The following is a 14,084-nucleotide window of genomic DNA, read 5'->3' on the forward strand; positions in this document are numbered from 1 at the left end:
GATAGATAGATAGATAGATAGATAGATAGATAGATAGATAGATAGATAGATAGATAGATAGACACTCTAATTTTAACGTCAGGTAGTTGTCCTCACTGATCGTGACCGCGTATTTGTGACACTGATGCCCCAGTGACCCCACAGACCCCTGTAATGTGCTGAATGAAGCCAGCAGGGTGAAGCCCACTCTTTCTTCTGTACTGTGCCATCCACCCAATGCACTACGCATTTCTCCTCCATTCCCTTTCTGCAGGTTCAATGAGGGAACCAATCTTGCAGTAGATGCCAGTCCCTCCTGGGCACATTCATATGCCCGCTCTCACTCACTTGAGTCACCTGAGGCTCATGGGCTGAACACGGACATCCCACGTGTGACCAAGTGAAGCCTATAGCAGTGAAATCGAACTGGTCAGGCCACAGAGCAACACACAAGGGTCTACAGCAGACCTCCACTTGCCCGGCACCACTAAAATATGAAAAGTTAGTTAAGTGAGATCAGCCCGTTTACTTCACCCACTGTCCTGCTTGTATCAAATTGGCACTGCCAGCTCCCATCTGTGCTGCTATAGTACCAGGTGACATTGTCACTAGCTCCGTCCAAGGAGGTGACCATGGTATTGGGGGTCGGCTCACCTCTTATGAAAAGTGCATTGACTAGGAGGTTTGTGTGTCTTGTGTGTGGTCTCCACCTGCAGATTCCCACTGGCACCTTCCATATAGTAGGCATACACCAGACAGGAAAGGAAGAGAGGACCATCCTACGTGACCCCTGGTTTTCCACTTCCTAAGGTGCCCATTTGGTGGTGAAAAGGCAGACTGTGACCTGACCACCATCCAGCAAGATGTTCTTACAGTTTAAGAGAACTCCAGTAGCTCCAGAAGTTCCGCTTTGGAATCTTGTTAGACCTTCATCATCATCGGTTCATTTTCTGGGGTTTACCAATGCTAGCTGATCCCCCCCCCCCCCCCCGATTCTTTAATCTCCACTCTGAGTGTCCTTTGGGGTGAGACCCCCTTCTTAGATATCATGTGACACCGTCTCCAGTTGTGTCTTCTTTGGTCTCATCCATTCTTTGGACGTAAAGGCGGAGTCAGATCTTGTAGTGGGCGTGGCCAGACAGGTCAGCCACCGTATCAGTTCAAGGCCCCGCCCCTTTCCCATCTGATCACGGTTTTTAAGCTTCAGTGTCTTCACGGGTGTCCCCTGGTGGCACGACAAGCCCACGCCTCCTGTGATCGGTGCCCTGTGCCCGCCTTCATTTCAGCGTGGCGGCTCTTACGCTTTTTTCCATTTTTCTTAGTTACATTTCAGAAGCAAGCGAAATCATCTCAGAGGTCTTCAGCTAATTAGCCGAGGTTGCAGTAATTATCCCGAGCAGCTCTTTGTCTAATGATAACACGCCGGGCCTGGCAATCCCTCCAATTCCAAAGATGGTGATGCGCTGAGATTGTCTTTTTATTTTTTCATGTTGAAATTGTATTTATTCATTTTTTTTATTTACTTTTCGTTTCACAGAGAAGGCAGACTCTCTCCATCATTGGCTTTTACTTCACTAATCTTTACTGAGCCTGACCTTTCCACTGTGGGGACTGCAGGCCAGGGCATTGGCCAGCATGAATGTTATGCCAGTCTCATCCAGGGCACCTACCCGCACACACACACACACTACACAAACACACACTCACAGGTGACACATTTGCACTCACCACTGTTGTGTTTCAGCAGCACCAGATCAGCCAAATGGCTGAGTAGGCTTTGTTCAAACCAACAATGGCCAAGCCAATTGTAGGCCTCAATAGCAGGCCTCACCCCAGGCAGCCAGGCCCCAACCTCCAATGGCCTGCAGAGTCACTAAAATGGGGGTCACAAAGACAACACCATCTCCACAATTCTTAATGATACTCATCTTCACAGCCTGAATATAAACGCTTGAGGTGGTCTCTCGGTAGTGACATCATGATGGCCCCGCCCACACACAAGCAGTAGAGCTGTCATGTAGCAATACATATGAATGAAACCTTATTTACATAAAACAATATCAACAAAAATTGCGAAAAAAATAATAATTCAACCTTAACAATAAAAATGCAAACAAACATAAGCCAGGGAACAAGAAGGATTCAAAAGGCCTCACCCCAGGCAGCCCAGCCCCAAACTCCAATGGCAGGCTTTCTGGCCTGCAGAGTCACAAAATGGGGGTCACAAAGTCGACACCACCTCCACAACTCTTAATGATACTCATCTTCACAGCCTGAATATAAAGGCTTGAGGCGGACCCTCAATAGTGACACCATGATGGCTCCGCCCACATACAAGGAGTATAGTTCTGATGTAGCAGTATATAAGAATGAGACAATATTTACATGGGCGGCATGGTGGCGCAGTGGGTAGCGCTGCTGCCTCACAGTAAGGAGACCTGGGTTCGCTTCCTGGGTCCTCCCTGCGTGGAGTTTGCATGTTCTCCCCGGTTTCCTCCCACAGTCCAAAGACATGCAGGACAGGTGCATTGGCCATCCTAAATTGTCATTAGTGTGTGCTTGATGTGTGTGTGCGCTGCGGTGGGCTAGCGCCCTGCCCGGGGCTTGTTCCTGCCTTGCGGCACCCTGCCCAGGAATTTGTTCCTTCCTTGCACCCTGTGCTGGCTAGGATTGACTCCAGTGGACCCCCATGACCCTGTGTTAGGAAATAGCGGGTTGGACAATGACTGACTGACTGACTGACTGACCTTATTTGCATAAAACAATATCAACAAAAATTGCCTAAGAATGACAAATAATAATTCAATCTTAAGAATAAAAAGGCAAGCAAACATAAGCCAGGGAACAACAAGGATTCAAAAGGCCTCACCCAAGGCAGCCAAACCCCAGCCTTCAATGGCAGGATTTCTGGCTGGCACAGGGCCGAAGGGGGTGGTGGTGGGGGAATCTAACCAAAAAAAAAGTAAAAATAACTTTAAAATAGTATTAAATATCCCAAATGCATTAAAATGTCATTTTCAAGAGAGGGGATAATCATAAACCTCTGGCTTGGGAAGAGAAAGGCACATGAAAAAATCTTTAGAAATTAGGTAATTATTTATTATAATGTAACAGGTGTGACCGACACAGGTGCGAGTAGTGGGGGGGGGGGGGGGGGGCAGCAACCCCCTGCAAACTCATTAAATGAAGTTTCTATCACGAACAAAAGTTTCACAAAGAGATGCCGAAGCTCCTTTTTGTCTGACGTCCTCATCGTTTAAACTCAAATTCGCTGAGAGTTCTGTTCTAAAAGACATTCAAAGGTCCAAGTGGTGACCTCCTTCCAGCAGACTGCTGGCATATGCAAAACTGGGCCCAAAGTGGGCGGGGCTTGATGCATGCATTAGGGCGGGGCTACGGTGTCATCTCCAGGGGATCATTCTGAGCTGTGGAGTAGAAGGGAGGTATTATTAGCCATAGCACCCCCTCCTGCCGTGAAGTGGGATTGTCACTCTTAATTGAACCTTCTGGGTGATCCCTTTGTGCAGATGTAGGACAATAAATAAAAACAGAGAATATGGGGAAAAACACAAAAAAGGTCAAAATCACAATCTCAAGAATCAAAGTCTAAAGAGAAGGCAAACCTAACCAAATAATCAGCGCCAACCTCACAAAGCCGATGCCATCTCCAGAATTCTTCAGGATACTCTGAGGAACACCCTCAATATAAAGGCTGGGGGCGATCCTTCAACAGTCAAATTATGATTGAACGGCCTGTTGAGGTCCCACCCCTCAGTAATGACATCATAATGGCCCCACTCCTTGGGATTCCACCCCTCACGCTGGCTCCGCCTCTTATGGTTACACCCACATGCTTGCAAGAAATTCAGCATTGATGGAGCAGCACATAATAACTCAAAAGGAACAACACAAAGGGAAGCAACCTTTGGGTGTAACGTCACAAGAATTCAAGAGCAGGCCTCACCCCAGGCAGCCCAGTACGGGCCTAAATGGAGTTCAGGCTAAAAAAGTTCAAATTACATTTAAATGTCCTAAGGTCACAAACATGTCCCTTTAAGAGAGGGGATAACTGGAGATCTTTAACTTGAGATGTCCTCAAAGCTCTGCATCTTGGCTGGAAGGAGGGTCCTGGAGGAGAGGGGGGAATTCCATCAACACAAGTAATTTCATTTTAATGGAGTAGTACAGGAGAAAGTCGGGTGAAATGACACATAATAATTAAAGAATATTAACATAAATTACATACAAAAAAAAAAAACATGAAATATAATAATTCAAAAACAAACATAAGCCAGAGGACCACCCTTGGCTGTAGCATTACGAGGACTCAGGAGCAGGCCTGACCCCCAGGCAGCCTACCCCTAAAGTCCAATAGCAGGCATTTCAGGTCCAAAGCAGGACTCGTCATTTAAAATGACCTTCAGTGGAGAGGACAACCGTAAACCTCTGGCTAACAGGACAAAAGCAAGCAGAGCTCAAGGGCTGTTATGGAGATGGAGATGGAGATGGAGATGGGTGAGGACTTTGTTCAGAAGGACTAACAGCCATTACAAAGAGTGAGACGTGATCTTTTTCGTCTCTTCACATCAAACGGCTACCCCAAGACATTTATTAGACAATGCCTGTATAGGAGACCCCCGCAGACCATCAGCATACAGTCGACTCCAACTCGGCCCCCCCGCCGCACGTATCACACCCTCCCTTATCATCGTGGTGTGTCAGAATGTAGAGCATGCGTCTTGTCCAGATCTGGGACTAAGATAGCGCACACACCGGCAGACACTCTACGGGTGATCCTCTTCAATGGCAAAAGCATAGATATGAATCACAGAGCATGCCCAGCGGTTTACGTGGCACAGACATCTCAAAGACTCACAACACGTATATGGGAACAGCCGTCAGAAGGTCTCTGATTTACACACATGCAAGTTCCACTGGACACACACGCTCAAGTGGGACACCGTGACAGTAAAATTCAGGGCCCACAGGGAGCTGCCTGAAAATGCCATTAAACAGACACTGGGACTTCAACCCAGCATATGTAGGGTTAAAAAGAAGAACATCTAAATAATAAAAAAGTCTTTATGACCAACACCTTCAGAACCCCAGCTTATCGAAACACAAGCCCACCCTTCACCAGACTTTATATCGCCTTTGTTTCCCTAATCATCTTCCTCTGATGATGACATCTGGCAGGTTGTCGAAAGTTTAGGAATTGTGAAGCCCGGGTTGGTGTTGCCACCCTAACCCCGGCACAGACAGGCTGGACGCAGGTTCAGCACACAACCCATACCTTTATTTTCCACTTGGAGGCGCTGTCCCTCACTCCCCAGACCCACACAGTACAGCAAAGCTCTAAAAGCACAGTCCCCTTCACCGCCGCCTTCAGTCCTCCACACGGGCTTTGCCCTCTTCCTCCCAACTCCTCCTGGCCGCTGAATCCTGGTGACCGGCCCCTATTAGCCCCAGGTGCCCAACACACTTCTTCCGGGACCCAGAAGTGCTGCCAAATGGGGCCCTGCAAATGTCCATGCGCCCCCTGGTGGTGGGTTCAGCTTCTATGCTCATGACCAGTGGCCATGCTGGAATCCAAGGAGGCTGCCCTCTGTTGTTCTGGGGGAGAAACTCTCCTGTCCTCCGGTCCCTCCATAATCAGGAAGTCCCAGCCGGGTAAGGGGCACAGAATTAACAACTGTTTTAAGATACACGACTCATTTTCTCTCTTTGTGGATCTCTCTCTCTATACAGTAGATATAAACTGCTCAAAAAAAATGAAAGGCAACCTTATAGAGCATCAAGTCAATGAGACTTGTGGGCTATCGATGTGGTCAGTGAAGTAGCAGAGGGGCTTGTTCATCAGTTTTAGCTGCTTTGGGGCACTAGAGGGGCAACAATGAGATGACCCTCAAAACAGGAATGAATGGGTTAACAGCTGGAGGGAGGCCACTGACATTTTACCCTCCTCATCTGTTTTGTCACTCGTTTTTCATTTGGCTACGGTCACTGTCACTACTGGTGTCATGAGGCCATACATGCACCCTACAGAGCTAGCACGGGTAGTCAACTTCTCCATCAATATGTGGCATTGCCAGAAGGTTTGCTGTGTCTCCTGGCACAGTCTCAAGGGCATGGAGGAGATTCCAGGAGACAGACAGGCTGGACAGGGCCCCTTGTAGAAGGTCCTTAACCCATCAGCAGGACCATCACTGTCATTGCCCACGTGAGCATTGAAGTCTCCCAGCAGAACGAGGGAGTCCCCAGAAGGTATGCCCTCTAGCACACCCTCCAGGGACTCCAAAAAGGGTGGGTACTCCAAACTGCTGTTCGGTGCATACGCACAAACAACAGTTAGGACCCGTCCCCCCCACCCGAAGGCGAAGGGAGGCTACCCTCTCGTCCACCGGGGTAAACCCCAATGTACAGGCTCCAAGTCGGGGGGCAGTAAGTATACCCACACCCGCTCGGCGCCTCTCACCAGGGGCAACTCCAGAGTGGTAGAGAGTCCAGTCCCTCTCAAGGAGATTGGTTCCAGAGTCCAAGCTGTGCGTTGAGGTGAGTCCGACTATATCTAGCCGGAACCTCTCGACCTCGCACACTAGCTCAGGCTCCTTCTCCTTCAGAGAAGTGACATTCCACGTCCCAAGAGCCAGCTTCTGTAGCCGAGGATCGGACCGCCAAGGTCCCCGCCTTCGGCCACCACCCAACTCACACTGCACCCGACCTCCTTGGCCCCTCCCATAGGTGGTGAGCCCATGGGAAGGGGGACCCACGTTGCCTCTTCAGGCTGTGCCCGGCCGAGCCCCATGGGTGCAGGCTCGGCCACCAGGCGCTCGCCATCGAGCCCCACCTCCAGGCCTGGCTCCAGAGTGGGGCCCCGGTGACCCGCGTCTGGGTGAGGGAAAACGCTGTCCAAAATTGTTTTTCATCATAGGAGGTTTGTTCATTATAAATATAATGAATTATTATTATTATTATTATTATTATTATTATTATTATTATTATTATTATTATTATATCCACGGAGGGACACACAGACCTCTACAGGCTAGACAATGGTGGGCACCGTAGGACTGCCATTAAGTATCAGGATGAAATCCTTGGACCCATTTTCAGGACCTATGCTGGTTTCTCCTGGTGCCCGACAATGCCCGGCCTCATGTGGCGAGAGGATGAAGGAATTGATACCATTGACTGCCCCCCTAACTCCACTCACTTGCCTGAACCACTCTGGGTGGGATATTGTGAATTTCCCCTTGTGATTAATAAAGTATCTATCTATCTATCTATCTATCTATCTATCTATCTATCTATCTATCTATCTATCTATCTATCTATCTATCTATCTATCTATCTATCTATCTATCTATCTATCTATCTATCTATCTATCTATCTATCTATCTGTGTTTCGGTCCATCTGACGCCTCAGCCTGTCCAGGAGCTCAGTGATACCCTGGTCCAGATCCCCCAGGACACCATCCATCGTCTCATCAGGAGTTTCTGCAATGACATTTCAGCCAAATGGACTCGCCGGCCTGCCTGCTGCCTCATTTTTTCCCTTTGCTTTTCGGGGTGTCCCTCTGTCAGTTGGTCATTTCCATTTCCATCCTTTCATTCCTCACACATTGCCAGTCCATACCAGTAGAGGTGCTGGGTTTTCAAAGTGGTCCTTTCCTTTTTTGTGAGCAGTTTCTATTTCTATATGAAGACTTTTTCGGTGATGCGCTCCAGCTGCCTGCAACCCTAACCCTGGATAAGGTGGGTTTACATAATGGATGGTGTGGAGAACAGCCCGGACACAGCCAGGCAGACATGATGGTTTACCACACACGTGTTTATTTATACTGTATACAGTGCACATACCCAGTGCCTCAGCACCAATCACCCCTGAAGTCCTGGCCACACTCACAATGCCTTATCAGTCTTTGGTCCACCTCCACTCCTCTCCACCAAGCTTCGTCCTCTTCCACCCGACTCTCGCTCCTGACTGGAGGGAGGCGGCCCCTTTTATTCACCCCGGATGGGCTCCAGCTGCATCCTGAGGGCCTGTAGCCACACCCCTGTGTGGCGTTAGCCCCAGCGGTGAAACCGGAAGTCCACCGGGTGTCTCCATCTCTCTTCCCCCCAGCACTTCCTGGTGTGGCGGAAGTACTGAGGTCCAACATTCCCAAGGCATTGGGGCGCCCCCTGGCGGTGACCACGGGCCCCTACAGGGTTGAGCTTCCAAGCTCCGTACCCGTGGTCCCCAAAGCCACCAGGGAGAACACCCCCTCGTGTCCTGGAGGCGGCACAAGCCCTCCTCCACTCCTCCTGGGCGTCCCGGCCGGGCATGAATGCCTGCCGGGCACCAGAATGGACAGATTTAAATAATCAAAAAGAAAGTACAAAATGCCAAACTTTGATTAAAGGGACAGAACAAGTTTACCTAAAAAAGGCAACCCAAAGCAAAGACCGCCAGTCCGAAATCCAAAGAAAAATCCGGAAACGGGTGCAAAAATCCACAGAAAGTGCCAGAAAATGGAAAGAACAAACAGCCAACCATGCGCGGACTCTCTGGAGGACTTCAGCGCTCATCCAGAATAAATAAGCGGGGGGCGGTCCTTCTGCAGTGATGTCACAGTGGCCCCGCCTCCTGGGGTGCCACTCACATAGCACACAAGAAGTAGCCATGAGGTATAAATACACTGACATAAAAACACCAAATGTCATTATTTCTAAAGGGACAAAAACAGAACTAATCCATCCAGCCATCCATCCATTATCCAACCCGCTATACCCTAACTACACGGTGATGGGGGTCTGCTGGAGCCAATCCCAGCCAACGCAGGGCGCAAGACAGGAAACAAAACCCCGGGCAGGGCGCCAGCCCACCGCAGAACAGAACTAATACAAAATCAAAATTTGGGAAACAGCAAAAGAAAACAGACTTGGCAGTGCATGGCAGAAAGGTCCTAACATGACTAACCCTAACCAGAATGCCCGGAGAGCCACCCAACTGGAAGTTGCTCCCCCACCCCGATCCCTTTACTCCTCCCTTCTCACTGACTGTATTGCTGTTGACTGACTGATTGGCTAAGAGGTGGATGGTCTGCCCACCCTGTTAGTGATGCGGCCATCGGGTGGAGGCCAAGCCTGGCAGCAAATGAAGAGAGTGCCAGTCGAGACTGATGGGTGCAAATTAGGAGTGCGCCAGCCCACCAGGGGAGGCACGTTCACACCGGAGCAATTAAGTTACATCAGTCGAGCTGACAGCCTGTCATTGGACTGTTGATGCCTCAAAGTCCCACCCGGGACCCTAAGTAATTAAGCAGTTTCCATGGATTTCTGCTCTTTCTCTTTAATGTTTCTTAATACTCACCGATGTGCACCGTGGGAATGCCGAATGGTGCGCCCCCCCCAGCTTGATAAGGGGCTGATGTCCCACTTAAAGACTGAATATCTGAGCGCATCGTTCAAATCAGAGTCGTCACCCTAAAACAAGTGAATGCTTAAAAGAACCAAAAACTCACCAAGCGGGTCAGGAGACCAAAATGCAAAACACGATCCCTGAAACCTTGGGGGGCTCCAGCCGCTCACCCAGTGGGTGCCAAAGTGACGGAGGAGGATTCAGCTCTGTGGGCCGAGTTCAGGTAGAGGTCCGCCCTGGAGGGGCTCAAGTGCTCCATCACCGCTTCACAAGGAGCAAACGGCCGCCCTAAAAGTGTAGGGTCAGTGATGGGGGAGCGGAAGGAGGGGACGAGAGGGGGAAACGCGGGCGATAAACACGGAGATGAAAACGAAACAACGCAGGGAACTTCAAGAGGGAATCCGCCATCTCGGACTAGTGTGGCACGAGTGACGTCACCTGACATGACATTGGTGGGGGTTGTTGGACCTGCATCTTAGCAACAGAATGGCGCCACAGCAAAAAAACGAAACCCTCCTGACAACATCAGAACAAAACCAAAAGAACAAATGAACGAGAGAAATGAAGTCTATGCGTTAAAGAAAAGGAACTGTGAGAATCCAAACGCCGCAAAAGTGCAAACCCGGAAAACAAATGCAGATCCACTGTGCTGGTGTGTCTGGATAAGGGAGGGAGACCCCCAACAGCCTGGCCCAGATATGACCTCACGCAGACCCCAACTACCACCTGCAGTCTTCGGCCTACTCGGGCCCAAAAAGTGGGGAGCTGCTTTGAAAAGTTTGGAAGAGCACAAAAAAAAAGGAGGTTTGCTTTAAAGGCCCAAAGTACAGTCCAGAGACGGAATGGGAAACCACAAAAAAATCAAACGAAAATCAAATGTCAATGACCCGCTGCTGAGGTCCGAATGTGCTTTTATACCCTGATGAGTCTCAGGCCTGGCATGGGGCCAAACACAAAGAAAGGTTTAGGGGTCCTTGAGGGACAAACACCCCCCCCCAATAGGTGAAAGGATACAAAAAAAATGTGTAAAGCACTGGCTGTGGAGGAGGACTGTGTCACCTGAGCTTCTCCGTCACACTCCACCAGCCTACACGCACACTGTCACTGGCTGTGGGGTGACGCGTCCTCAAGATGAATTTGCAGGGGCAAACGTTTGTGCGATCGGAGTGTTCTCCTGGCTGAAGGAATCAGATCTAGGAATTCAGAAATCGACAAATTTGTGTTGATGAGCTGAACGTCCGGCGCAAAGTCGGGTAACATGTGGAAATAGATAGATAGATAGATAGATAGATAGATAGATAGATAGATAGATAGATAGATAGATAGATAGATAGATAGATAGATAGATAGATAGACTTAGCGTAGTTGGCAAGATTAGATAGATAGATAGATGTGAAAGGTGCTATATAATAGATAGATAGATAGATAGATAGATAGATAGATAGATAGATAGATAGATAGATAGATAGATAGATAGATAGATAGATAGATAGATAGATAGATGTGAAAGGTGCTATATAATAGATAGATAGATAGATAGATAGATAGATAGATAGATAGATAGATAGATAGATAGATAGATAGATAGATAGATAGATAGATAGATAGATAGATAGACTTAGCGTAGTTGGCAAGATTAGATAGATAGATAGATGTGAAAGGTGCTATATAATAGATAGATAGATAGATAGATAGATAGATAGATAGATAGATAGATAGATAGATAGATAGATAGATAGATAGATAGATAGATAGATAGATAGATAGATAGATGTGAAAGGTGCTATATAATAGATAGATAGATAGATAGATAGATAGATAGATAGATAGATAGATAGATAGATAGATAGATAGATAGATAGATAGATAGATAGATGTTTAAGGCGCTATATAATAGATAGATAGATAGATAGATAGATAGATAGATAGATAGATAGATAGATAGATAGATAGATAGATAGATAGATAGATAGATAGATAGATAGATGTGAAAGGTGCTATATAATAGATAGATAGATAGATAGATAGATAGATAGATAGATAGATAGATAGATAGATAGATAGATAGATAGATAGATAGATAGATGTGAAAGGCACTATATCATAGATAGATAGATAGATAGATAGATAGATAGATAGATAGATAGATAGATAGATAGATAGATAGATAGATAGATAGATAGATAGATAGATGTGAAAGGTGCTATATAATAGATAGATAGATAGATAGATAGATAGATAGATAGATAGATAGATAGATAGATAGATAGATAGATAGATAGATAGATAGATAGATAGATGTCAAAGGCACTATATCATAGATAGATAGATAGATAGATAGATAGATAGATAGATAGATAGATAGATAGATAGATAGATAGATAGATAGATAGATAGATAGATAGATAGATGTGAAAGGCACTATATCATAGATAGATAGATAGATAGATAGATAGATAGATAGATAGATAGATAGATAGATAGATAGATAGATAGATAGATAGATAGATAGATAGATCATCTTGTTGCACTTCACACATACAGTAAGTGACCCTGTAGTAAGACCTTGGCAGAGGCCCTTAGTGTGACCTTGAACAGGGCATTAAGGTGGCACAGTGCTTGGCAGTGCCACGTTGTCCATTCAGGTTCAAATGCCAGTCTGCTCCCATGTGAGATGTCATTTTTCTTTTTTTCTAATTTTGTCCTTCTGGTTGCCCCTCTGCTGATTTTTCTTGTGGGTCTGTTGGAGTCCTGGGACCCTCGATTTGGCCCCCCTTGTGTTTAGTAGACGGATGGCTGCCTAAACTTTGATTATTTTTCTTTCTTTCTTTCTTTCTTTCTTTCTTTCTTTCTTTCTTTCTTTCTTTCTTGTTTTTGTTACTTTTACTTTTTTAACGCGATCTCGGCTGCGCTCGGCTCCTCACATTTATCACTTTAAAGCTTCATGTAATTGTGAGGAAATGTAATTTCTGTATCAAACGCACCTTTGAAATATTAAACTGATGTTTTGTTTATCCTTTTGAAAATCTTTCATTTCCCTGATTGTGTTACCAGCTGCCGTCCATTTTTTACCCGCCTGCCTCCTATATATTTTCCAGAATTATCCCAATTACTTCATATATCATATTAGGCCTAATTTCCTTTTATTAAACAGATAAAATGCTAACACATTAAACACATTTGCCACTATGATGAAACTTTAGGGTTATTGCATTTTATAATTCTTGTATTATTTGGGCAGGCGATTTTTCATTTCTATAAGATGGCTCTTGCCATAATTTTATAATTATTTCAGCCATTTTTCCCTGAGAAAAAAGGTCACTTTCCTAACTCGGGGAAGACATATCCCTATTAAACTAATTTGCCTACATGCAAATTTTTGTCATTTTTCCCTCATTAACTATTTATCATGGAGTTAAAAAAATGATATTCATGAACGAGAGGGGAGCAGCCCGTTGGAGCTGAAACTAATATTTTGCAACTCTAATGATTTTTTGCATCCTTAATTAGATAGAATAAGGTTGATATGATTAGGTCAGGATGTAGTGTTTTTCATTAAAAATACATTTCAGAAACTGTATTCGTAATATGCCCTTGCAATTAAATAATGAATCCAACGTGTTTCTTATTATGGACCCAATTAATATCCCAGGGAAAAGCATAATTTTAATAACTCTGGGCCATAGGACCTTCATTAGAAAAAATGATATTCACAGGTAAATTTATGATGGAGACGCAGCCGCGGAGAGCTGATGGATGTGGAGGAAGAGGCCTTAGTTAGGAGTTGGGGGGCCGACTTGAAGACCCTCGCCCATCCCGCGTCCTTCACGTTTGATCAGTAAACACATTCAGTCAACACAAATGAAGGAAAAGCCGAATCCGATCTGGAGAGGAAGACCACTTTCACTAAAGACGCGTCACGGCCCCCCTGGTGACTACGTGCTGGCACAGCGCTGGGTGGTCCGGGTTCTCTTGGTCATTGCCTGTGTGGGGTTTGCATGTCCCCCACACACCTCCTTCAGGTGGCTCATGTTTGCCCAAAGGCTGGTGGGTTAGCTGGACTGGTGTGACCCTACTGCCCACTCTGCTGCTGGCACCCATCTGCTGACAGGCACCAGCCCCCAGATGCCCCTGAACTGGATGAGGTGGCTTTGAGAATCTTATGTGATGATATCGTAGATTAAGGGGATCAAGCAGGTTTGAGAAGCTTCTTTTATAAAATAATAAGTGGTGGTCATGATAACACAGTTGGCATCAGCACACCTCGGAGCCTGGCACACTCTCATCTGGGTGGGTTCTACTTGCCTGTTGCGTGTCCTCTTCAGGTTCAGACCACAGACATTCATATTAGATTGATTGGCTGCTATGTGAGTGGGCACTGTGACAGACTGCCAGGGCAGGTGCTGGCACCCTGTGCCACTGAACTAAATCAATTGGCTTGAGGAACTTGGCTTGATGACAATGGTTTGACAATCTTAGGTGAGACGTGGCGTTTGTGCTGAACCCCTGGCATGTTCTCCACCGGGTGTCTTCTTCTCTCCCCCCCTTGCGTGTTCTCCCCGTGTTCAGGGACTTTTTCTCCAGGTACCCCCTAGGCATTCTGGGTGATTGAAAAACCGGCCCACCATGTGTGCAGGCTATGGTGGTTCACCATTCAGTCCAGTGTTAGGCCCTCCCTGGTGCCCAATGATGCCCACACAG

The 14,084-nt window shown here is 46.6% G+C and overlaps 2 protein-coding genes across 2 annotated transcripts in view; one reads left to right on the top strand and one right to left on the bottom strand.

The window, feature by feature from the left end:
* The window catches only part of tmem14ca (transmembrane protein 14Ca), a 1,114,298-nt gene that overhangs the window by 780,228 nt on the left and 319,986 nt on the right, over positions 1-14,084 (bottom strand). The window lies entirely within an intron of this gene.
* ofcc1 (orofacial cleft 1 candidate 1) overlaps positions 1-14,084 on the top strand; it is a 128,919-nt gene that overhangs the window by 83,776 nt on the left and 31,059 nt on the right. The window contains exon 12 of the mRNA XM_051928809.1: positions 6,364-6,409. Coding sequence (XP_051784769.1) covers positions 6,364-6,409 — 46 coding nt within the window. The remainder of the gene's footprint in view (positions 1-6,363; positions 6,410-14,084) is intronic.

The sequence above is a fragment of the Erpetoichthys calabaricus genome, chromosome 6 (assembly GCF_900747795.2).
Source record: "Erpetoichthys calabaricus chromosome 6, fErpCal1.3, whole genome shotgun sequence".
NCBI lineage: Eukaryota > Metazoa > Chordata > Cladistia > Polypteriformes > Polypteridae > Erpetoichthys > Erpetoichthys calabaricus.